General features: G+C 36.7%; 1 protein-coding gene across 1 annotated transcript in view; it reads right to left on the bottom strand.

Moving 5' to 3' along the window:
* Positions 1-718: 718 nt before the first annotated feature.
* The window catches only part of LOC104516038 (dedicator of cytokinesis protein 4), a gene marked incomplete at both ends in the record, with an annotated part of 66,785 nt that continues 39,914 nt past the window's right edge, over positions 719-27,589 (bottom strand). The window contains 12 exons of the mRNA XM_010160234.1: positions 719-823; positions 2,490-2,576; positions 3,630-3,778; positions 6,345-6,438; positions 9,867-9,927; positions 11,644-11,739; positions 11,906-11,932; positions 17,147-17,232; positions 18,807-18,955; positions 21,079-21,137; positions 21,810-21,910; positions 23,449-23,524. Of these exons, the coding sequence (XP_010158536.1) occupies positions 719-823; positions 2,490-2,576; positions 3,630-3,778; positions 6,345-6,438; positions 9,867-9,927; positions 11,644-11,739; positions 11,906-11,932; positions 17,147-17,232; positions 18,807-18,955; positions 21,079-21,137; positions 21,810-21,910; positions 23,449-23,524 (1,090 nt within the window). The remainder of the gene's footprint in view (positions 824-2,489; positions 2,577-3,629; positions 3,779-6,344; positions 6,439-9,866; positions 9,928-11,643; positions 11,740-11,905; positions 11,933-17,146; positions 17,233-18,806; positions 18,956-21,078; positions 21,138-21,809; positions 21,911-23,448; positions 23,525-27,589) is intronic.

The raw sequence follows: 27,589 nt of genomic DNA on the forward strand, positions 1-27,589 counted from the left end.
TATTTTGCTAGCGGAGTTAAACCACGGCACCATAGGAAGAGGAGCTTGGATTATGACTGCAGTGGCTGCATGAATAATACAGATTCTGTTCTCTTCCCAAGGTGATAGTCAATGCAGCTACACCACTGCAGACTGTGGAAGAGGGGAACAATGTAAACACAACTAACATTTTCAGGGGCACTTCAGTAACTTCAGAATCCAAGATTAATGTTCAAAAGTAACTTCATGTATCCTGTCACCTTTACTACAGTGATAACCAATGAAACTCAGCATATTGAATTTCTCAGTCATTTTTAAAAAAGTGGAACTTGGGAATGTAATTACTTTAATACTAAATTACTGATTGTCCCACTGCCAAGGGACACCTCTTCTGACAACCTTCTTCTGAGCAGCCATCAGCAGAAAGAACAGGATAAAGGTACATGCTACCATGAAAAGATGTTGGTCTGTGGAATAGTATAGGTTCATGGTTTCCAAAATAAACATGAATATTAAATTTGTGTGGGACTGTGGTAGCATTTGTCCTTCCATAAGACAGGACCTTTTCTTAGCCCTGAAAATGTAAGGGTATTTCACTAATTACCACAAAGAATTCTCCGTTTCTCATAGGATAAGAACTTGTATATGGTATGATCAAATTCTCACACACAGAAAGTGATTATGAGTAACAGCATGAATTCCAGAATTGCTCCATCCTGTTTATTTTCAATTCACTTACTCTCAAGAAGAATGGGAACTTTTTCCCATAGAATCCAACTCGGAAAAACTCTGGCTCCAAACGCTGTTGATCCATAATTTTATCATACAAAGATGCTTCCATCATCTGGGTGAGATTGATAAGAAATGCAATTAGTATTTTTGAAAATACATTTTTACCCTAAACTACCACAAAAGGGAGGGTCTTTCAGCACACTGCTCTGGAGTAATGGAATTGCAATGCATCTTTGAGAAATAATAGCACCCAGAAGTTTCTGAATGAATCAGATTAAATAATTATACCTTTTAATGACCTGATAGCTTCCAAGAATTAAAATTTTAAAAAGCTTTTAAATATGAAGTACCTACATTCAAGGCATAAAATATTAAAGACAACATGCATAAATCTTTATTGATAAACAGAAGTAATAGAAATGCATTTTGAAACATATGATGCAGTAATCTGCTCATCCAAACATATGAAAACAATGCGGTCAGGTTAGTCAGCAAAGTCAGATATCTCTATCCAAGAACGCTGTTGCCAAATCATATCACATTTCAATGATTTAAGCATCAAATGGGAGTGCCCGTAAAAATCTCACAATAGCAATTAACATCATTATAGATCAATACATCCTGCTTTTCTTTCACTCAAAACACTGACACAAAGTGATCTTGACGTCAAAAGTCCCCCTTTTCTGATATTTCAGAAAAGCGTTCTCAGGTCTTAACTTTTTAATACTGTGGGAAAAACCAAAACAGCATTAGCCCTGTTTTAGGTAATGCAGGCAGCTATTTAGTAAGTGTATGATATCAACAGCTGCCTAGTTATATCTCTATGAGAAATCCCTGCATCTCTGTTTTTGGATTAACATGGTGACACAGATACAATAGAAGGGTATTTCCCAATTCAAACACAAAACACATTAAGTACCATTAATTAAACATGCATAAGTCTATTATTTTATTCACATGATGATAGTCAGTTTGCTTTGGCTTCTAGGATTCTGCCATTGGGATATCAAAATACATTTGGAATAAGCAGATCACTGGGAATACTGCCACATAGCTCTGTGTTGAGAATAATGCTGTTAAGCAGCTCTGGATTAAGTATACTACAACCAGTCCTAGCAGCAAGCATCCTACACATACAGAAAATTTAAAAAAGCAGCTGTAATATAAAATTAAACCCATCAGAAGCAGACAAGAAAAGGGAAGACCGAATAATCCTTAAAATACAGTATCAGAAAGAATGAAAAAAGAAACGATGCTTAGAGTTCTAAGAAAAATGAGAGAGAAGGCAGGAAGACAGTTCCAGGAAAGATTCATTTTGGTATATAATATTAAACAGACCATATTTTTAAGCAGTAAATTAAAAAAAAAAAAAAAAAAAAGGTGTACGTTGCTTGTCGCAAGCTCTTCGCTCACAATTACAACCGCCAAGATAGATTGCTGTTCCTAGAGGAGGACTGCATAGAGCACATTCCCTGGATAAACCATAGGAAACCAATGGAAGTGAATTTGTAATATATTTTTTCTGCAAAAGCAGCTGTACAGATACAAACATTGCAAGATCATTTATTTTCCCAATTTTTCCTTCAAAAAGATCACACTCTTTTTTTATAATCTTAATTGCAGGGAAAAAACCCTCAAACAACAAACTAAAAAATAAAGTTTGCAAACCAAACCTAAGGACCATTCTGCAGTAAATTTAATTTTCCAAGTAATATCTTATAAACCAAACTACAAAGCTTTTGGATCTCTGATGGATGGAAAGCACTCAGGTACATTACCCTCATCTTGCTGAGGTTTCTGTAGTCATAGTAGCTCTCATACTGTTCTGCAATTTTCCTGCATAAGATAATGCCATTTTCCCAACACTGCAAGCAAGTAAAAGATGTTCAGTACATTCTAAACAACTGTTTGACAATTCGTGATTTATTAGCAGTCTGTTCTTTCTATACTACGTCATACTTCCAGTAACTGAAAATACTTCAGCATATCATCCACTAGACCTACTGATAGCTGCTGAGTAAATGCTGATGAATTCTTGAAGGACTGAAACTATATTTAGAGATTTATGTAACAAATGCTTGTTACAGGACTATCACTGCACAAGATGTAAGTCATTGCAAGAGTGATAGACACCTCTTTTGATACTACATATGAGATTGATTCAACACAGTGTGATTTTTACATTTTAGAATTGTATTCTTAATGTATCATCCTTAATTCTTGTAGATCGGAAAATATTTTATTGTACCATACAAATTAAACTCTATAAGATGACTACAGATTTTTTTAAAAAAACTGATGATCAACATCAGTTTGATTACATTTACTAGGCTTACATGGATATTACACTAGCTACACAAAATTTCAATGAAGTCCTTGTTTATCAGCAAAACAATCACATAAAATGTATATAAAATTTTAGACTACAGGACAATTGCTCTTGCTTAATTCAGAATAAGCATTCTCAGTGATGACAATGAACTCTGATCCTCAAAACCCATCCTTTTTTAGAGATTCTGCAATTATTATTCTAAAACACAGAACATGATTTACAAGGTGTAAACATACTCTTTATAATCCAGACCCCTGAATTTTTTCCTCCCTTGGTCACTAAGCAAATTGCATCAGCTTTACATGGCTCATTTTCACCACCTTTAAAATGGGGAGAAAATATACTGTCTTTTATAAAGTGCTTTGAATTGCTGCACAAGTGCAAATTATTTTCATGTGTAAGTGAGGCATTTCTAGGATACAAACACAGGATTAGAAGAAATTTACTGTGTCGCTAAGTAACTGCTTAATCAGGCAATGATTAAACACTTCCCCTCTATCTGAGAGAAGACTGCAACCCTGGAAGTAATGTCCTAAAATTAACAGCCTATCCTTTCCAGATCCACTCAGTAAAACAGGACTTTTACCTTTCCCCGATCAAAGTTTTGAATGATAGTCAGATGGAGACACTCTTTACGTTGCCACTCTGTTTGCATTGGGTAGTTGAGAAACTCTCTCAGTGGACGATCAGACCATTCCAACAGCTCATCGTACAGCAGGAGTGTGTAGGCAGCCTCTACAAGACAAAATATAGCATGGTACATATGAAAACAAACAAAAGAGCTGGACAAAGTACACAGAAATGTGAATGGTCCTGATGAGACACACCTTTTTAATGAGTAACTGATATATTTCAAGTGTGAGACAGATGGTAGTGTTGGTTTTGCACAGTTACTATCTACAGCTATAAAAAATTCAGCTTACAGTTTTCACACACTATTTTAAGTGGAGTCACTGGGACAGTTTTCCTGGAGTCTGACAATACAAAGGGGACAGAGAAATTAAGAAACAATTTCATGCTTAGCCATAGCCTTCCCCACTGCTGTCTCTGTTGTCTGGACAAGGAAACAAGGACCAGAGGATGAAGAACATCACTAAAGAAGAGGAAAGAAGACAGGACTGTAGACACAGTCCAAAAAAGATGAGGGCTGAGAGGAAAAATTGAGAGGCAGATGTGTGCTTAGCACTATTCTTTCCAGAAAAGAAAGAAATCCCTCACAGCTGAGCCTTAATAATCTACCATAACAAATAATTTAGAAGTGCAAACACTTTTATTTTTTTAAATTTTATCTCTAGGTTTGGAAGGAATCAAACATATTGTTGGTATGTGGTAACAGAACAGTATAGTAATCTTTAGATTATGTTTGGGAGAAATTATCTGGGAATATTAAAATTATTATTATTATAGTAATTTACATTGGAAAAGACCTTTACGATCATCAATTCCAACCATTAACCTAACCCTGCTAATACCACCACTAAACCACGTCCCTAAGCACCTCATCGAGACGTCTTCTAAATACATCCAGGGATGGGGACTCCACCACTTCCCTGGGCAGCCTGTTCCAACGCCAGTTCAAAATCATAAGGAGGCCAATGATAGCAGAGTGTAGGTATGTATCAGAATAGCTCACTATGACACTTCCTTTCTAACTTGGCACCCAAGTCCTTTGTTTTAAGAGATTTTTGTCTGCCATAGCAATTTTTTTTTTTTTTTAAAGTTGTCGTTAATGTACATAGAAATTTTCAAAAATAAGAATGGCCACACTGGACAAAAGGCCTGAAGTGTCTCTCTAACCAGCATCCTGTGTCTGGCAGTGGCCAGCATAACAAAAAAACCTCTGGGAGAGGTCTGTAACTATTAGCTGTGCACCAAAACATCATTGGAAAAGCACTGGAACAGGTTGCCCAGAGAAGCTGTGGATGCCCCATCCCTGGAAGTGTTCAAGGCCAGGCTGGATGAGGCTTTGAGCAACCTGGTCTAGTGGAAGGTGTCCCTGCCCATGGCAGGGGGTTGGAACTAGATAATCTTTAAGGTCGCCTCCAACCCAAATCATTCTGTGATTCTATGAAAACAGCAAGAGAACAGATAGCAAAACAATTTAAAAAAAAAGTAAGGTTCATATCACTGCTGAAGGTAAACTACACATGCATTAGTAGCCAATGTGTAAAGGGAACTCAACATCGCTTAAAGAGTTACTACGATATGTGATGTAAAGTCAGGAAATGAATAGTTTGGCACAAAAGCCAGCTGCAGCACAGATACTGCTTGATAATGAAAACTCTCTTGTGACTCACTACTGCCAGGTCACACGAGGAAATTAACAACATTCCTTAATATAACCTGCTATCTAGTCTACACTTTAAATTCATGAACTGCAAAAGGACAGTGGAAATTCCAAGTGAGGGATCTTTCCTATGGATAGCAAAAAAGCATAAGGAAATTGGCTGTGGCTGTAGGTACCTGTAGCCTGTTTAGTAGTGACCCCCAGCCACCTAGTCTGCTTTAAAGTACAAAAAATGCTGGAGAGATTCTGGACACATGCAGTTACAATTGAAAACACTGGGGGAAAGATGGAGGTAATGTAAGGTCAGTTAAATATTTTTGCAAACAAAGATTGTTTAATTTCAAGAGATATTGATTTTATCTTCTCCAGCAATTACTGATGGCATGTAGTTACCCAGATAGTGTGCTTTACGTTGTGTACATAGCAACCATGCACATTATCTTCTTATTCCTTCATTTAAAAGATAATGGCCAGCCATGGCACTAAATTCACATTGAGAAATCCTAGACAACAGCACAGCAAATGTGGTATGTGAAGATTCAGAGACATCAGCAAAGTGCTGTATTTGTTACAAGTTTTCACATCTCTTTCATCATTAGTAAGTGATACGGGTCTTCCTTGCTTCTTTTAAACTACAAGTTAGGTACTGACACACAGCTTTGTAGAAACACTGCACGAAACAGCTAACCAGCAGCATTACAAGAAAGTACGTAAGCTCAGATACTACCAAAGGGCTTATAAAAACTTCCTCTGCACGTTACTCCTCTTGGGTGAAGGATGACCGTTATCAAACATTGATTGTTAGCGCATATCAACAGTAGTCATTTACACTCAACATGGCCCAGCAAGCTGTAGAGATGTGGGGCTGAAAAAAGCTGTATTTTAGAGAGATTAGTTTTGTAAGAAAACTCAGCTGTTGCCTGGGTATGTTAACACACTGAGGATACAGCTTACAGGTTTGCAAAAGACTGCAAATCAGTTTAAAATACCTTTTCTTAGTTTGTACTCAATTACCTGTGAAGTTCTGTGCTTTCAGATGTAGGTCATACAGCTTATGAATATAGCGAATATACATCTCCTCCTTGTTCAGTTCAGTCTTGTAAAAATTCTGCAATAAAATTGAATTTTGTAATGAAACGTAGTAGTTAGTAAATATATGACAGCGGTTACTAACAAAAGACTTCCAACGTAATGCTCTAGAAATGCATGCATAGATCTGAAAGTTTCACATGTACAAAGTCATTACACAGAACTGCAGTAACACAGTAAGAAATAGTAAATAGAATATTATTTTCAGTAGACAAGTCAACACGCTCCTATATGTTTTTTTTTTTAATTGGGTTTTTTTTTGTTTGTTTGTTTTGCCTTTTTTTTTTTTATTTAAATCCTCATGGAACATAAAAGGAAGAACCTGAATCTGATGGTTCTTTATTTATAAATACTAATCCATCCAAGAAGTGCACCCATATATCCACACTTAAGACATTTAACATCTTGCTGAAAGGTATATATTGATTTTAAAATACTGACAGCCTTCTGACTTTTGTATTTATATTTCAACAAATTATCTACTGCCTGGTATGCCTACTCTTCCTTCTGTCATAGCAAATTAATGGTGGCCTTTGGTAGCTTTACAAAGAACTGTTCAGCACGATCCTGAATGAAAGAAGATTTCTTCAGCCCTAACTGATGCGGGGAACCAGTAAGTGATGCAGAGATATTATGTGGCATGACTGAAATATACAAAGTTATAATCACCCGGATAAAGCTTCTAGAAGTGGCTAAAGATTTCTGGACATATGACTGCTGTTTGTTGTTACATGGATAAAATATGGAATGCAACCTCAAAACATTCATTATTTATTTGCAAGTCCAAACCCAAAGTATTAAAAAGTTATAGGGAGAGCAGCACACCTCTGTAGCACTCTTCGCAAGTATTGCCATCCTTACTATGGACAAGGAGGTAGAGTCCCCCTGCTAGACATATCTAATGTTCACAATAATCTGCTTTGGTTAATAAAAAAAAAATATAGAATAGAAGAATCTAGTACTGGTCCTCATTAGCAATTAACAATTTCTGTTCTGTTTTTCAAATACTTGCTATACTGAACTCTAAGCAAGTAGCCAAACTTCTTCCCATATTGTGCAGTATTCTTATTCTGTGCCACTGTTTCCTAGATTATTATCAAAGAGAAAGGTGGGAAGAACATTATGAAAATATCAAAATTAAACTTTTTAGAGAAAGTATTTTTTTTAACTGGCTTGAAAAAATTACTACGTATCAACAGCTCTGTAATGACATGCCCCTTTAGGCTACCATTTGCCTTTATAATCCAAAGCCGCCTCTTTTTTTCCCCACAAGGTGTAGACCAGTACCTGTTTGTACGTTCAAATTTACCTGTCCAAAAAAAGCATAGTCTACAACACAGAATTTTGAGCAATGAAACATAAAGGTTTAGACAAAATACAGCACTGAACTGCAGTACCAGACTTCTTGGCTCTTACTCCTAAGCACTGAAGGCTCCAGTACTTGTCAGAAGCCTAAATTATGCAAATCAACTGGTTCTTCACTGAAGATCAGCTCTGACAATGTCCAGTTGGTCTGTAAGGCAGACCACAGCAAGACAACCCAGCCACAGCTCAGGAAATACATCATGCTAATTAAGGTGACCTTTCAACAAACTATTTCAAGATATAAAATCTAACAGATGTAGTTGTCAAAAGGGGGTATGATGTAAAAAGTAGACTTCCCTAAAAATTCCTCAGTGAGTTACAGGAAGTTATTCAATACACTTTCAATGCTTCTGTACAACTCTGTGATGACAGAGTCCTTTCATTAGAAATCAACTTTCAAGTTGGAGTTAAGTGATTCTGATGCATAAGGAACTAACTACATTGGACACCTTTTAAACCAGCTTTTCCACACAAGCATTACTAATATGAAACCTACTCCAGATGATCCAGAGGGTGGGGAGTGTAGGAATAAAGTTCCTACCTTCTCCTTTCATCTAAGTTATTGCTTCTGGTGCATACCCCTTCTGCATATTTCATGATGTGGCATAATTCCAGTGAATGTGATAACTTGGTTAACCTGGACAATTCTATTTTCTGGAAGGACAGCATATACCTCTATGGCAAAACCACGCAGAAATTCTCTTTTCATGCCAACCAGTCCTCTTCTCTTTGGGAGTCAGAATACCTTCACAGTAGTGGTGAGAAACAAAATACTGCTTCCTCCTCTGGACTTAATTATATAATTTTAACATTGTACCTTTCTCTAATTACTTGTTGCATGAAACTTCTTTTGAGATGACCACCAGTTCTTCCACGATATGGGCAATCAAATGTCTTCAGATTTGTGTACTACTTCTGTAACTGAAATTTTCTTTTCAAAATTTAGCATTCATTGTGTCTCTGGTATGCAAATAGTATTAACATTTGTCTGAAAATTATTATTATATGAAATCTACCTTCTGCTGTACAAGTCATTAAAAATCCCATTAAAAAGTATTATGGTGTTTTGGGGTTTTAAAATGTCTTAGCTTTCTTTTTGTGCAAATCTTGGATGATTTGCTAAAAATAGTTTAAAAACTCCTTAGTGATAGGATGAAAATAATCCAGGTGCTTTAGAGAATTCAGATCATGCCAGATAGTCTGACAGAAAACCAGCTGCTCTACAGCTACATAGTAAACATCATCCTTATTTAGAGAGCACTATTTTCCTACTGAAGAAATCCTTTATTCTCTTATGTGTAACTGCTACTTAAAAGCCACACCAAATTGTTTCACTGACGTCAAAAATACAGAATTACAAGTCAGCTTATTCTGTTTTTTTCCCTGGCTAAAAATATAGCTTTCAAAACATTCACCATGAAAATGGAAACTTTCCAAGGTTAACAGAAGTCAAACTTGTCAGTGGAAACTGGCCAAGAAACAAAATGCATCTTGTAAACAAAAATGAAATCTTTTTCATACTACGAATTTGCACTCTTGGTTTGTTGTAATGATGGTAACATGACATGAGGAAGTCTTGAGCTGTATTTCTGGCTCTTCTATTGGGAAGAGAATAGGTTGCCTGCAGACTTCAGAAAACATCCCACATTATAATGTTTTAAGAACCAACTCATGTCAGTTATTGGGGAAGAAAGGAAACAGGAGAAATCATGTAAGTTTGGCTGGGTTTGGGGCAGGAGGAAAGGCTTGTTTATTTCTATGAATTCAGAGATTAATTAAACTTGGAAAGTACTTTGGTGAAGTTTAACCCATAGGAGAGATTGAAAACTGAATTAAGCAGTAATAGAGATCTCTCAGAGGCCAAATATAAAATGCCAAGGAAGACTAACTCCCCACCATATCAATTGCACGCTGAAAAAAAAAAAAACCACAACCAAAACAGTGATCCTAAGTGCAGTATCATTCTGTCAACTCCCACACAAACTGCATCAAGAAGCAAGGTACCTCCTATTCAAATGTGTGGTTGTATACTAGAAAATGTTCAACTGAAATCTAAAAGGGAGAGAAAAATATTATACAAACCAAAAGGCTAACAGTGCAGCCAATCTTTTTGCCGTCTACTTCTCCCATTTTCATGCAGTCCCTAAAACAGAAAGTGATGGAAGTCAAAAGGAATGACATTTATCCTCTTATTGTGAAGCACACCTCAGAAAACAGACGTATTTGGTTCAGCAAGCTGACTGAAATGATGCAACGCAAAGATATTTGGGTGAACAGCTGACATGGGTGTGTAAAGGATTTCATGCCTCCTTTTCTAGGACATGGAATACCTCAATCATCAAGAAATTCAATGTTTCTTTCTGGCTGTCATTGATTTGCTAGGTGTCTGCTGGAGACCATTTGTTTTCTTCATACCTTGTGCTTAAATCACGCCAGCAGAAGCCAGCATGGCTGCCAGAAGAGGCAGTCCCGCTCCCTTTGTGCTCTCAGGCACTCATTCCCAGTCCTGCACCAACCTCAGGAAGAGACATGGGTTAGGCAGCATCTTTTGCCGAGTTAGTTATAGCACACGTGAGTCAGATCACCAAAGTGCAGCGCAAGCACTTGTGTTGGGACAAGGAAGAGAGTGATGTGAATGAGGGAATGAGCAGGGATGAGTCTGCTTTCTTCAGAGACAGCCTACACCTAAACTGGTCATGAATTAACAGCATTAGTTCCTCCTCTGTGAAAAAAACAGAATGACACTGACCTCCTCTGTAAAATGCTCAAAGATCTACCAAATTTTCCTCAGCACCACTTTATAATTTAGTATCATTTATTATTTAGGGAGGCAACAAATCTGATCCCCAAGTTAAAATGGAACCACACAGAAGTTGATTATCACAAAGGGAAAAATAGTGTCAGTATAAGCATACTGGAGTAAAAAAAAATAACAGCCAGACATCACCATGCCATCACTAAAAGAAATTTAATGCAATTTTAAAACATTCTTGCATACATGAGCTAAACAATCGTCCCAAATACTCATAACCAACAGTATGCACAATTGTTTTGAAAGATGTTGGATTGAGTGTCCTGGAGGTTGTAATCCTACCAATGCCTGAAGAGGAGAAGCACTGCCAGGTTTCTAGGATTTAAGAATTCAGTCTCTTTGTTGCCAAAATAGCTTTCCTTTCAAACTATGAGTGAGGATGGCAAGTGGAGTACCAGGTCCTACCATCTGCCCCCCAAGGAACTGGGGGAAAAACTAACACTTAAGCTTTACAAAGTGTTCCAGCTGATGGCAATAAGGAAGGCTAAACTGGAATCTGAAGGTTCTACATGGCCTTCACAAGTGACTGAGAAAATCCCTTTTAGTCTCCAACTCCTAAAAGGGAGTATACGTCTCCTATTTCCCTCTCCCTTGCTCATGTGGTACAGTCAGATGCAAGCTTCTCACCCAGAGATCGTAGCTTTGTATACATACATGTCAGCCTACTGTGCTGGCTGACACTACAACTAAGCATGATTGACACAGTGATAAGAGTTTTACATACTCTGTAAAACAACTGTCAGATGATTAGTATTGAGCTGTGTGTCTTCAGACAGACTTGAGTCACTAACCTACTACCAAAAGTTCCTATATTCCTTGATAGGAAACTCATGCAAGCCATTGGATTTTCATACCATGGGGAGGCTCCTCAGCTGGTTTTCAGCCAGCTTGTCTCAACTTCCTACTGACCAATCAGCTGTGTCAGAGATCCTGATCACATACAGTTGTTGTGCCCATTTGCAGTCACTGTTTATGCAAGAATGCCATATTTGCCTCATAATATTTTGAAGATGACAATTCTACTTATAAATGGTGACAATCACTCACCTGTAGTCCAGTAACCTCTCCATGAGGCGAGTTACAGTGGCAATTAATGAAACGCCACTTTCCCTCCATGTTTCCCGCTCAATTTTCTTCAGTAGACTGAAAAAAACAGAAGCCAGAACAATTTCATCGTTTATTTTTAACTGTCACTATGACAACCACTCTGCTTTTACCAGCACCTTAATACCTTAGCAACATCTTTGATAGTTAGGTTTTCTTTTACAAACACCCTCCCAAGAAGCACAATTTGCAAACAATGTCTTACCTAGGATAAGGACCAAAAAGTGGAATTCTAGTCCAGGAAGCAATAACAAAACAAATGATTTTTATATTAGCTGCATCAGGTTAAAATATATCAAATACCTAATTTTCAGAATATATTAATATCCCAAAGAATGAACAGAACTCTTGAATAAAATTTATATATATCATGCTGTTACATCAGAAAAGGAGGAGTTTGAAGATGTACCCAGAAAAGAATACTTATCAACACAATATACCTTCTCATTTGGACCTCAACTTTTTTTACAAAGATTTTTCCTCCTCTCCTCTTTAATATTTTAGTATGCATGAAATTTAAGAATGGGGAAGAGATTTTAATGAGATGATTCCCTCTCTTCACTTAGTATTTCCTTCTGAGAACATACTATCATGCACATGTAGAATTCCATTAGCTTAAATTTCCATAGGATTCTTTATTAAAAACTGTTGTGTTTAGTTCTTACATTAATATAAATGCAGATTACAGACTGAAGTGAAAAGATTTCAAAATGGTGTAAGTGGAGCTGTCAGTAAAATTATACTTAATATGTCTTTCTGTTACAGGCCTCTGATTTTCACTGCTTAAGTTTATCAAATATTAATCAGTTGGGCATGAACCTCCAACATTTTCTCTCTGAGAATGAACAAGGAAATATTTATCTACAGATTTGTGTTACTTTTATGCTTGGTGCAGGACCTCAGATGGATGACACATCCATAGAGATCGTTTAGCAGTCTCCCTGAAAATGCACACAGGTATGGTTTACTCAGAAGTCTCCGAAAATTGCCACAGCCATATACTCGGATCTTTTTAGAGAGTTGTTAATAGCATCTCCGAACCTTCTGTCTGCAGTGGGCAAGCTGTCAGCTCCACTGACCTTCATCTACACTGAGCATGTTCAGTCCCATAAAACTCCTACGTTCCAATTTCACCGAACATATAACAGCACCCAATAACTCCTACATGCCAACTGCACTAGCTATACACTTCAGCTCTGTTCAGCTCCTTACGTACAGACGGATGTCTCAGATGCAATTCTCCAAAGTAATTCGACCTAAATGAAGCTGTGCGCTGCTGGAAGCAAGGAGGAAACACTGATCTTCATTCTGCACCCCTGTATTGATCTCAGACTCACTTCTCTTTAGGCAGCAATCAGATGTCTTTCCCTCACATTCAGAGAGTGGCTACCTGTCATTGCTAGCAGAGGCAGGTGACAAGGCCTTCCTTAACTGGAAAAGGCTGAAGCACTAATCTGGCATCTCTACTTTCCATATAGAATACAGAGGCTAACATAATTTCCTTTTAAACCCCTTATGTTCCTTTCAGTACAAGTTTTTGTGTCTAACAAGAAATAAGAGTAGAGTCTGTTATACTATTAAGCACTGATTAATTCACTGATTTTTCCTTTCTATTACCTTTCAACTCGGTGTTAAACAGGAACATTTCAACCTAAATTCATCAAAATAATTACCCACAGTTCCTGTAAAAAAGCAGCAGAAGTCTGACTTCTCTTTAAAAACAGATGGTTTTCATCTGTATTTGACTTATGCATGTTCTTTATAAATGTACTGGCATATTCATTATAAATACACAGTTTCTACAAATGAGTTGTGTAGATACATTCAAAGTACTTATTCAAACTGCCATCAGTGTCGTCAGTTGAACAATTTTATGACTTGCCTTCTGACGCATGCCTCCCCTTCTCTACCATACATCTTTCACCACAATGCACAGAACACTCAGAATGAAAGAGCTACTCAAATATACCCCTTGGCTTCCTCATCACTATATCTACATAAAATTAAATTCTTTTGTTACTTGCAGGTCCCAAAGCACAGCCAAGATGTTATGTTCTACAAAGCACTAAGGGGGATAAGCAACACAGAGGAACAATGAAAAGCATGCCTTATCCTTGCTACTACTGCCTAACATCAGGGCTCACCTGAATAGTTGTGGGTCTTTGGTTTTTTTTAATCTTGGTTTTCCAAGAATAAGAGTGGAGTTGGGACCCACAGGATCAGAGGTCTCCAAGGAATAACACCAGGCTTAGAACCATGTTCAGGTTAGCGCAACCACGTAGTAAGTGGATTTATACGTGCCTAAGCCACAGAGTTATTCAGACCACTAACAGGCATCTAATCCTAGAAGTGCCTTAAAAAATCTGGATGTCTATTTTGGAGTACAGAGCTCCCCAGGTACCTCACTGTAGTGAGAGGTTCCCTTATCTGGCCAGGTGGGTCAAAGTCAAACACTGCTGCAAAAGTTCAGTCATCATTGAGGAGCTACCCAAACCCCACGAAAATATTAAGAAGGGCTCTGAAAGACTCAGTCCAGTCAGTCTAACGGACTGGGCTAAGAGTCAGAGTCTAATGGACTGAATTCAGTCATACAACTGAGGGAAGAAATTTAGACGACTGAAGACAGCATGGGAGAGGTAGCAGGCACCACTTTTTATACAATAGCTTTATGGCTGGAGGAATCACGCATGAACTGGCAAAGCTTGGTATTAAATGCGTGCTCAGCTTGAATGTCAGCTTCAATTTCTTCAAAAAGCCTCATCATCAGCTCCCTAGCCCAGGTTTTGTGCTTCAATAATGTGGCCACATAACCTCCAAACCTGATACAGCTTGTGTTAGGCCAAACTGGAATACAGCTACAGCCGTCATACACTGGCAGCATCCATCAGATTCAGGGCAAAAGAGCTAGTTGAGTACATCCTTTGGCTTCCAAGGATTTTGTTCTAACCACCAACTGTTTAATAAGGCAAAATAATTCTTTTCCCTGTGCTAATTAACTCAGGAATTCAACTGCAGTGTTACAGTGCAAATGCACTGGACACCTTTCATACCGAGATTACACTGGATAGTAATTACAAAATCTAGGTTCTCATGATAGCAAAGTGTTCACTGCTCCATGCTTTACAGCTCTTCAAATGAATGCAGGAACTAATCACTGAGTGGTCACATTCAAGCCTCTAGAAAGACATTGATTCAAAACAAACAGCAGTCATCTTCCCCCTGTTTTAACTATGTTTTTAATTTGATAAAGGTAATTCCATAATAAGAGATGCCTATAATTTGTCCTTGAAAACACAAGATCTTAAAAGGAAAGATACAGTGAATGTCTCTGGAAAAATAGCAGTTAATGTGGAAGTGAGAGATTTAAATTCATTTTCCAATTCAGACAATATAAACAAAAAGCATGACAAAACCCAACGGTGTCACACCCACTGCAGTTACCAGACTGTATCCAGTGTAGGTGTGCGCATCCCCAACTGTACCTGTCAAAACCAACCACGCTGAATCTTCAGAAAGATAGATAAAATCGCAGCATTATCTTTCATAAAAGACTACAGAACCACTGCTTCTTCAAAATTACATTAATGTTTCACTGTCCCTGGGGACATACCACATCTCTGGCACTTCAGCCTAAACAAGTCTGCTTTCTTGCACCCTCTAAACACACTCTGATATTGCTTAGTTTAAATTACACATGGAAGAAATAAATTAAAAAAAAAAAAAAGACAAGACACCTCAGGCTACCTGACCCCGTCCCTTGCATTCAGCTCCCTAAATTGTGCATCTAATTTTAACCATTTTCCTTCACATACCCTAGGGCACAGTCATCCTCCATTTTAGATTAGTATGTTCTGCAAGCTCTCCTCCGGAGAGGTATTAATGCATGGAGTCAAATCAAACTTTGATAAAAAACTAATAAGAAACACTATTTTTTCTTAAGCTGAAAGCAAACTTAAGCAGTTACTCAGAAATTTCCCAAAGAGTTCAGTTTTAACTTCTGTCAGACCAGAACAGAAACAAGGATACTGATACTGTGAGACATTTTGCAATTTAAATTACAACTATGTATTCAGCAGTTAGATTTATAAAAGGTTCTCACCATTTTTGACTGTATCTTGTTTAACATCTCCCAGTTTAAATCTAACTCAAAATTGTAAAAAAATTAGGAACTACATTTCATACCAATATACTTTCTTACGTAATTTGAAATTATTTCAGTGACACACATTCTGATGTATTTTGCATATGACAGTGCATTTAGACTTCAGTTTATAATTAAAGATTTTCCCTTAATGAGTTAATTTTGAAGTTGGAATACTGTGTTACTAAAATATTGAAATCATCTTCTCTTTTCTTAACTCAGATTATGAAAAATTTCATAAGTAATTACAAGAAAGTTCTGCTTTAGCATACTGTACTGTTGATTACCATTATTCATCCATTTCCATAATATTCTGCCTAATCTCTCTACCCACTTCTGCTTCTGTAAATTATAAATATTCAGGAAGCCAATTGTTTTTCAACTCAGTACAATTACAGATTAGTATGTTTGCTATTCACAGACACTGAGATCTGAATGTGATTTAAGCAGAGACAACAGAGCTAAAACTAATACTGAAAGAAGGAGGAATGGTTAAGAAGCCTTATAAACAGCAAAATATCATGTGTTTATAGTACTGAAGAATACACAGCTTGGAATCCTGAAGAGGAGCAATACAACTCCTACTAAATACACTAGAAATAAATGAAATCTTCCACTTAGGTGGGACTGAGTTCTGAGGAACAACAGAGACAGAGTTCTGTTAGTTATTTTGTACCTGTACCCTGTGACAATCATTTATTACAGTCAATGGGAAAAATTATGGGCAACCTCAGGAACTTCAGCATTATTATTAGCTTTTTCTATTAGATTTAAAGTGATACGTCATTTGTTAAAATATATTAAAAGCTTAACAAGAAATTCATAAAAGAAAACAATAAGAAATAATCTTATCAGAATAAAGAAAATTGTATACATCAATCAAGAAATCAACAAGTGACATTACATAGATGAGTACAAGTTTCCAGCAATAGAAAATTACTTATTAAACAGCTTTTTGTTGAATTCCCATGCCTTGTTTTCAAAATGCTCCATTTGAGCTCTACCTGCACTCTATGCAATTATGAACCATTTCTTGTTTTTCTGATTTTAAATTTAGTATGTAGAAGAAGAATTTTCTGAGCTATAACAGATTTAGCCATGCCCAATTATAGCTGTATGCAGGAAGTACAGCCAGACTTTGCAGATGCCATAAAACACCGTAAAATGTTTTATTCCTCAGATTTTCAGGACAAAACCCCAAATCAGATTCACAACTGTATTAAGCATTCCTTCCCGACAATGACATTAGCATTGATCCAACCAACTGAACTCCGAGAATCAGTGTAAGATAAACATACTACTCACATACTGTTGAAGAGCTCTCGGTATGTTTCGTCACCTTTACCTTCCGACATCAGGCTGTCCAGTTTGTCAATCAGTTTTGCTTCCACCTGCAACATATAAGTGTGGTGTAAACAGCTTCTTTTTCCTTTAATGAGATTAGAGAAAATTGAGGGAAGATTTGGTTTTATGTAAGGGACTTTGCCAAATGCAGGTCTTAGAATTATTGGTCAATCATGTAAATCTGCTGATAAGTCACTTCATCCTTTCGAAGCTGTTATCATTCCTAAGGTTTGTGGGGTTTTCTTTTTTTGGTGTGGTGTGGTTTTTTTTTTTTTTGAGGGAGGGAGCCAATTTAAATTGAGCAACGTGACTTTAAAACTACAGGCTGAGTAGCATTTGCTGCTGCTAAGGCAGCTATCTATTTATGGAGTCAGACAAAAAGCACACAGCCTAAATAAATTGCCTGAATTCTCACTGCAGGGCTGTAAGCACAAGCCATTTTCTTAGACTTCAATAAAAATATCATCTTTTCTGACCTGCACCTCACTCTTCATAAATTAATTTTTATAAATGTCTGTACTGCTCAGAATACTTGGGGGCTCAGACTTACTTTCCCAACCTGCCTTACCTGCCAGCATATTTGGTTAGAAGTCACATTTGCTGGATTTACGTATTAGCTATCAAAGACACTTACAGAACATATCTGGTGGTTAATGATTCCTTCAATGCATATTTTTAAGTGTATTGATTATAAAAAATATAGAGGCGAGGTTACACTGTGTGTTAATATTTCAAACCGTTTTAGCAGTAATACATTAGCAACCACAAATCTAGGGAAGAAACCAAGCTGTTGTCAAGATATTTTATTAGTGAATAAATCTATTACAATTTACATTTAAACCCAAGCTGAAAACACACAAGAAGCAGAAGTAGTGGATTTTTTCCTTCTCACTCCTTGTTAACATTTCTATGGTGATTTTTAACAAAAAGCTTATATGTTGACAGTGAAAACCTACCTACTTACATCACATGCACTCCTCTGTTCTTAATAGTTTGTTTTGTGTTCAGATACAGCTCCCACCCTAAGCATTATGATTGCCTGGGAGTAATTCAAATCCTTCTGCTTTCCTTCATTTGAAGCAGCAGGAAGGAGGGCACTGAGAAATGGTTGGAGGCAGTCTGAAAGAACTGAGTAGGAGCTGAGGGAGCAGATGGCACTTGGTCGCTCCTTCCTAGCCAGTTAGGAAGGTGTTTGAGCAGTAAAGAATACTTGGATCCTTACAGAAGAACATTCCTCAGAAGGACCATCTGATCTTTCTTCCTCCTAACTGGAAGGGAAGCTAGTTGAATCCTCTCTAACCGGTAGTCTGCACTGCAGTAAAGCAGAGATGAAATACCACCACAACAAAATCCATCTTGTTGAAAGACATCTCAAGTTTTATTCTTCCCTTCAGCCGGACGTGGATTTTATCCCTCATCTTACATTACTACCATGATAGCATTAACTGGAGAACCTCGCTACCCCTGCAGAGAGTCAAAAGGGAAAACACTGGTAATCCCTCTCCAACAGGTATAATGTTGTGGCTGCCTTCTCCACCCTGAACCACCAATGGTTGGGACCAGCACTCTCTGAAGGGCTTGAATTTCAGTCCTGCTTTATAAACAGCTTCACATACACTACCTGTTTAAAGTTGCCACTTCGCCTTTGCTCCCAGTCCATCATGTCATGGAAAATGGGAATCATTACATTCCTCAGGTCTGGCTGAGGGATCAAGGTCACTTCCAGGAAGGGGCCAATCAATGCTGGAATAAAGTGAAGCTTGTGTTCCCCTAAAATGAGAACAAACGTGAACTTGAATGTGAATTGTGTGTCCTGTGAGCTATCAAACAATCCAAATACTACCTGAAGAATTAAAAAATAACTCTAAATGTCTATAGATTTTTATCTCATGTCGATCACAGTATGGGCTATGTCTTAAACCCAAAAAAGTGCAGAGAAAAGCCGTAGGCAATAAAAGAATATAAGGCCGACATAATTTATCAGATTTTATTATTCAATAGTGAGTTCAGAAGTGACAGTGGGTTATCTGTACCGCATGTTAGTCTTCCAGCAGCAGAACAAAAGAAAGACAAAGACCTCTCTGAGCATTTAATTTATTTTTCACAGGAATGGTTTGGTTTATAAGCTCTGTAATCTTGTGTCTACAAAATGGTTAACTGTCTCATATCATATGCTCATCAAAAAAAGGTAAGTACTTTGATTTTTACATATCTTTAGTTTTGTTGAGGACAGAAATGGAAGTACATGTTTTGACTGCAGGAAAGGAAAGGAAGATGTGACTCAGCTGTTGTCAAAACAACTCGCTTTAAAATCAGTGCTAAAACATCTTCCATTAACTCACCATATTCTACTTAGCATTAAGCTCTCGTCAGGAAAGCTAGAAATGGCACACAGTAAAGATTGACTCTTTAGTTTCAGTTCTGCAGGCATAAGACTTCTGACATCTTCACAATAAGTGGATTATGAATCATGACGCACAGACTTTTCCAAGCTGGGAATTCATTTCCATCCCAGCCTACCTCTGGATATTACAGTGGGCAGTATAACCCCTGCTTGCTGCTCTGTGCTTATGCAAAGGAAATCCAGAATTCCCTCTGCTGGAAATATCCTGGCATGCACATCCATACAAAAGCAAGGTGACTGTACAAGGATCAAGGCCTGTGATGACAACTGTAAAACGCTAAGTAGCATAAGACAAACTATATGAAAAATCCTGACTACAGTATTTAGTTGGACACATTACCACATGAACTCCATTTGTACCCCACAGAATTTGCCCCTGTTGGAAGGCATCATGATTCCCTCCTTGCCTGCATAGTGGGTTTCCATTCAGCAGAAAACAATGGGAATGGGGAGATGAAGCACACTAAGGTCTTAGCATGCAGGAAAGAGATGGGATGCAGGAGTGGTTCCCATGATATACCAGTTTAGAAATACCCATCATGTATACAAATAATGTAGATGGATGCTTTAGAGTGAGTAACCAATACTAAATGCTGTAAATAAGTAAAGTATGCTACACACAAATGTTACCAAGATGCTAATAAGAAAGTTTTTCTGATTTTGAACATTGCTTTTTCTAGTACAGGCTGATCAGAAAGACCAGTTTTTTACAACTACATATTTTGCTGGGGACAAGATTTATAAAATTGAGATGACAGTATCTGAGTAACCACCAGTGGTCTTCATATCTTTAACGAGCCCTTTAATGAAATGAATTATTGAATAACTGAAATATAAAGATGACAAATGTAGTGTCCAAATCTACTCATCTTTGATTTTCTTCCCAAACAATATTTAATTGCATTTCTCTGAGGCTCATATTTTCAAACAGTTTGCACAGTTATTACTTCTAAATATAAAAAAGTTCCTAAGTTTATATCCAAGCATATATTTTATATATTTTCTTGTGTTGTCCAACGTGTCATTTATACATCAGTCATGCATTCATTTATGTCTTTATATTTTAGCACAACTAGGACTTAGGGGAAGATTTGATGCAAATCCAGCATCTCAAGAGAGCTTAAGAATTAAGATATATGTCTGTTGCTTAAACTGTTTGGCAACAGAACTAAAATTGTGAACATAACTCTATTTCCAGGCATAATAATTCTGCCCCAAAAGAGCAGTACTTTCTTTTCTAATTTTTTGATGGTATACTTTCAGTTATATTTGAAGAAATAGGGACAGGTCAGATACAGTATCAAGGCTTAGAAAGCTGAATTTGGCAATAAAGAAGACAACTACAGATGAGTAGGGTTCTCCTAAATTTCAGTCAAGAATTCATGTGAACTTATCAACTCTTCTATCACTGGCAAGTGTATTTAATAGGTGAAGAAATAATAATTGTTTTTAATTTTATCAGCTCCTACTGATGTGTTTCATTACTTACCTAAATTTTGCCACATGCTGAAGATTTCACATCCCATTGTTACCCGCATGTCACCATATCTGCCGTGCATTAAAAAAAAAATAGCAAAACAGTGGAAGATCATTTAAGAAAATCAAGTTCATATGTCATTCTGTGACACTGTTAAATGAAATGACTCATTTTTAGTCCATAAAAACTACTTTAAAAGTGACTATTTCTTCCAAGTTTTTGCTCTTTACATTGTACCCAGCTAAAACCAGACTCCTAACCCCAGGTTCATTTGCTGTATTGTCAAAAGTATCAGTTCTTTCTAAATGCTATATATCAGTAACACAGCTGTAAAGCAAAAGTGGGGTTTTTTGCAGTAATATGCTGTCCTTCTCTCTCTGAGAACAAATAGTTTTGCTCTATCTTAAATAAATACAATTAATTCATACAGACAACAGTGCAGGGCCGGGCAGAAAGACCTGAACCAGTGTGAATGGACTTATGCGTGAACTGGAAATCAGTGTTGGCACTGTTACAACACAGCTATTTTGCTCCCAATATCTGACCCAATTTGGGCACTTCTACAAAGGCTGCTATCAGCTCTGAAGACCTATACGAAGGGCCAGAGCCAACTCTCATTCTAGTCAGTGTAAACAGTGGTACAGTTATCTTTGTGGTACGGCCTTTCTGCAACCTCCCATGCCTTGCATTTTGAGAACTGTTTGATCTATTACAGTTTTCTAGAAGCTGACAGCAGTACTTACTTTTCTAAAACCTTTTTCTTCTTGGAAGGTGTGAACATCTCTAGTTGTAGACATAGCTGGTTTATAAAAATGACAGCAAGAAAAAAGTAGGAATCCCATATCTACAATAAGCATATGGCATTTGGTTATTTCATTTTCTCAGTTCCACCATTTTATGACCATTTGCGATGCAAATTTTCAACTCACATCACTTATTTCAGTCTCAACTAATAAATTACTCAAACTGTTTTTGACTAAATTTCTTTGCAACCAAATATACTTTTCACCTACCCTAAAATTTTCAGCAGAAATACATCTATTTTACATATTCTACATCTCTTAAATGTAAAGGTTTCAAAGTTGCAGATAATTTTTTTTTTTCCATCCCTCCAAATCAGAAAAAGTTACCTTCTTAATCTGAAAACATTTTTTGGTCTATTTTTTAATTGAAGACTAAAACCAGTTATGTCTTTAAGTCCAAAACCCCAAAAGCTATCACATAACAGATTTGTCATTCTGAGGCCCGTCCTATTGTTTATTATTATTTGCAAGTCTCACTTGTTGCAGGCTTCACTGGACAAAAACAAAGTCGTCTGTATATTGCAAATATACAGAGGTTTTGTGCACATGCTTTATGAATCAGATGTTGAATCTTCTGCTTAGAAGATTTAAAGATAAATTTAAAATACATTAAAAATTATTATAACCCAATTATAGCTGCTCCATGGAAGGAGGAAGAAAGAAGTGTAGGGGGAGGCCTTTTCCAGACACTGCACTTCTGCAGAACAGTAATAACATTGATAAGCAAGTTTAATGAACATGGATGCCTTGTCTACAGGCAATTCTTTTATCAGCTTAGGCCTCTGAACTTGTGGAACTTCATAAAGGACAGGCTTCCTCATGTCCAGTTATGTCAGGAAGATAAATCTGTATTCCCACCAACTTTGCCAGCTGGAGTCTAGATTTTCAGTGAAGCACCCACAACTTCTTTAGGAAGGGAATTCTGCACTTTTTGTGATTAATCAATTGGACTAATGTCTCTTGGTTGGGCAGAATATTTGTTCAGGTTTCCATGGGAATGGGTCTTTTCAGATACATTCCAAGGTCTTCTTGTGTGAACCCTAAAAGCATCATTGTGTAATTCATGGTTTATCACAGGTGCCGTATCTCATTATATGAGGTACTCACTAACATCTTTAGCTATGTTCACCATGTAATTTTCTAATTTTAGTAATGCAGCATGTTAATTGATCTTGAGAGAAATTAGTGAAATGCAAAACTATATTTTTTATAAATTTGCATCCATTAGAAAATGAAATAATTTTTCTTTCTGCAATAATTCTAAAATAACATGCAACAATAAAATTAGTCTCTATAATCCAAAATATCCTATGCAAAATCCTGAATAAGTAGTCTAACATAGAGGCTGAAATAACAAAATGAAAAATAAGAAGAAATTAAAAAAACCCACAGTACTCCTGATTTTTAAGACAGTTCTGTATTTAAGAAAAAAACCATAATCTCTGAGCACTTGAAATTGCTGATTTAGTATATGATCTAGCTGTTTAGATGCTGGACCTAAGTTTAATAACAAACAATCAAGCCACAGGATGATATAGCAGCTATTGCATCTGTCTTATGTTAGACACATTTACTCTACCTTGTAATCAAAGTTTTCATTTAAGAAGTTTTTACGAAGGGCATCCGAAAGGTACAAAACTGTAGTAATGATCACACTGGGAAGAAAAGAATGAAAAAGACAGCAGTTTTCATTAAGTGGAAATTCATATTTAATACTCAGAGACAGACAATTTTCCAATGAAGAAGTAGATGTAGTATGTATGGTGGCATTAAATATTACATTTTAAACATATATAAATATCTGACTACTAACAGCACGTATTGACAGAACACATGCACATGAAGAAAAAATAAGAATACGTGCGATGAAAGAACGCGTGCTAAACCAGATCTTTGGTACAGAAGAATATAATTGGTCAAAAAGACAAACCATGAATTTTGTTCTGCAAGTAATTCTGATATAAGAATTTTGTCCTACTAGCAGTAATACATACAGTTGGGCAATTTGCTTTCAAGCTGTCTTGTTACTGAAAATACGTGCACATAGATTATAAATATATTTGCCAATATACAATACTTACAGCCCTATGGACAAAGAGTCTTTTTAATGACAAGAGAGAAATGCCAAATTGATGAGCTCTGCAGAAAGATCTGCTTCTAAAGATCTCTATTCTGTTTGTTGCAAATGATCATACACTGCCCTGTGTTGACACCTGCCTGAATAATATTAATCTATCTTGGATAAATATATATGACCAAAATCCTTTCACAGCGATTGTCACCAGAGGTCAATGACAGCCTTGTGCATTGTACCAAACAAGTCTGGTAATCTGAGGAAACAGAACATCCTTAAAGATTATTTAAGTGTAATTAATTTCAATGATTCAACCCTTAGGCTAACCTCTGCAGCACTCGAGTCTATCAACATATTTAGACAAAACCAAAAATCCACATAAACCATTACATTTTTTTGAAAGTAGTCAGTAGTGGATGCTTACGGGGGAGGAAAAAAGATAAACATAGAATGTTCTTTTCACTGTTACAGTCATCTATTTTACAACAGTCAACTGTTTAAAGACCTTTTGAGAAAAAGGTCGTATCTACACATTTCTCCTAATTACCATCTATCTGCTATTAATACATCTAGTACTACTCTGAACATGGTTCTTGACCTGTATGATGTTACAATGCTAAAATTTGTTTTCCTTTTCATACTTTGGACTTGATTTTTTACTATTTTTAGAATGCATTCAAGACAAAATGTTTTATTAAACATAATAGCAGCAATATATATATATTTCAAGGGTATAATGTTTTTCATCTTCACAATTCTGAAGAATTATACATTAACCAACCCACCTAGGAGACAAATTATATTTTTCTTCTGGCACTTTTGACAGATTTCAAGTTTATAAATACAAAATGGCTATGTATCATTTAGCTTATTACCACTTCTAATATTTCCTTCTATTTCTTTAGTTTTAAAATGACTGTCCCTGCCAAACTTTACCTTCTGGCTTGATGTGTCTGAACACCTGTAACAGCCAAGTCTGAGACTGTTTTTAGAACACTGCTTGAGTCTCAAATTTCATTCATTCCTAGTTCCAGTGCTTAAAGGGGATTGTCATACATTATTATTTTCTCAACAATTACACTGTAGCTTTTCTATCCAAGCAGTGCTCCATGGTTAGCACTCATCTGTACAGTTTACCCCACTTTTCCACCAACGGGGAGTTAGAGTGGGTGTACAGCACTCCCTGTTGCAGCATGGAAGACAAAGTGAAATGTTAACAAACTGTAATATAAGCAAAGCTAGGAATGAAGGCATGGATAAGAAAAAAAAGAAAGAATCCTATCATTCTTGTTACTGTACATGATTTAATTTACAACCCATATGTTTCACAAAATGGAAATCCTTTGCATATTTCAGAAAGTTGTTCTGACAGAACAGGTCAGTTCATCAGACCTAATGCTACGTAAAATTTCAAACGAGGTCCAAAGTAATAAAACCCTGAAAAAAGGTATGCAAGAGCAAATTCCAGATCTCAAAAACTGCAACCACATTGCCAAGTTTATGTTACACAGTTCTATTTTTGTCTGAGATAATTCCTTTCTTGCCACATTCCTTCCACGGCAGGTGAAACTGAAGAGAAAGATCTGCTTCAATTCTTACGAGGAGAAAATTAGCCTAGAAATCTCAAATACAATATTTAGAATTTTTTTTTTTCAGCATTCTCCTGAGGTAATAAAATAACATCAGTGCAAGTGTTTCTTGCTCTAGATAACGCAGCCCAGTTTTGATTTATTTGGTAAGCCAAAGATAGGAGATGGATTAGTGGATAAAATGTGAGTCTGTAAAGTACCCATATTGTACATTAAAAACTTCAAAAATGAACTTAGAAAGATGAAGCCAGTATCTTTGACTCATGAACTGAATCCACAAAAGAAACTAAAAACAGGTAGGACAGAAAACACTGGGGGTTCTCTTCATAATGTAGGTTCTATAAAAAAGGCCAAAATGCACAAAGCAGAAACAGCAGCCAGAGGACAGATGGACAGCTGACTGATCCAGTACAATATTCACATTCCAAGTTGCTTCCCAGCCAACAATTTCAAAACAACAACATCATTTATTTAAAATCCATTTGAGTATCAAACTAGAAAACATTGAGTTGATGACAAGACTTGCTTTTCTTCCTCTTAACCACCTGCCACAAACTTGTTCAGAACCACTGACTCTTTTACAGGGGAAAAAACTCTGCTTTGAGCTACTAAATTATTCTGGGTTCATACACAGAATGCTAACCCAAGGTTTAGACAGGGTATTTTTGGCAGAGTAGCTTTTCCACCAAATTTTCACAGCAAACCCTTTGGCAATAACCTGTTTCAAAAATCCAAATCAGCCCCGAGAAGTTCACCAACTGGTTTGCTGACTGGACTGTGCTCTGGCAACCTGGCTTTTGCCAATGGTAGAAGATGAAAGCTTTCTTTTTCCATTCTGAAATTCCCCATATGAAACGTCCCATATGGGAAAAATATGTAACATTAGCTTCCCATTTCATCTTTTGCTATTTCAGAGTGAATTTTTCCCAAGCACAGAGGTGTTTGAACAGAAACAGGTGTTCTCTCATACTTCATAAATAAATGAAATCAACCTAGAGTCACATATCTGTGTGTATATCTATTGGTTTCTGTACATAAACTTACGCATACATGCATACCTATACCTACAAAACGCTTTTTGTGACAGGCTGCAGGTCCAGTGCAGTTGTCAGCAACATTTTGTGTTACATAAAAGCAAGGACGTTGTTAGTAACACTGTGTATTACATAAAGGCAAGAATTTTTGTGCATTGTAGGAGTCTCAGACTCCTACACTATGGGAGCTAAAAGGATTCTACAGAGCAGCCATAATGAGGAAATTAATGCTAATTTGATGTCTTCCTTTACTGTATATTCCATTTAAGTCACTTTTTAAAAAACAAGAATGTCTTTCAGCCATTAATGAATCAGATAACCAAAGGTTTCTCTCTGCAAAGTCCCTATGTCCCACTGTCAGTAGCTATATTTGAAATTTTAGTATAAGCAACACACTGTAGTAAATCTCACTTTACAGATCAATTATTTTACTATAAATAATAATATTCATACATCCATTTTGTATGCTTATGAAATTCAAATTGAGAATTGTATGATCCAGCATCTCTGCCATTTAACAAACTGCTGAAAGGGTATGCATAGTTAATCACACAGAGCTCTTCAAAATTAAAGCTTCTTGCATACCAGGAGCAGTGGAAAATTAGTGCATTGTTCAATAATACATTGGCACAGTATGTTATGAATATCAAACCTTTGCTCAGCAAGTAATAGAAACTCACTTTGCTCTCCAACAGCATCCTCAATTGCTAATGAAACACGACATTACCTTGAGTTCAGCTGAGTCTGTTAAATGCTCTCAAAAGATTCCCGTCAATTAAAGCATTATCTAAATGATTCTTTTCCTAACCTTAGGGTACCTTAAGCAAGTGACCATTGCACAGTGATTTCCAGTTGAGAGAGACATTATGAAGGTGTTATCCAGAAGCTTCAGTTTTAGTCTAGCATATTTTATTACAGAATTCTGGATTCCTCTCTGGCGCTAGGCAACTGATGCAGACATCTTCCTATATTACGTGGGGTTCATTTGCAGTTACAAATAAAAGCTTTGTTTAGAGGGCCAGC

Source organism: Eurypyga helias, unplaced genomic scaffold, assembly GCF_000690775.1.
Source record: "Eurypyga helias isolate BGI_N326 unplaced genomic scaffold, ASM69077v1 scaffold9171, whole genome shotgun sequence".
Taxonomy (NCBI): Eukaryota; Metazoa; Chordata; class Aves; order Eurypygiformes; family Eurypygidae; genus Eurypyga; species Eurypyga helias.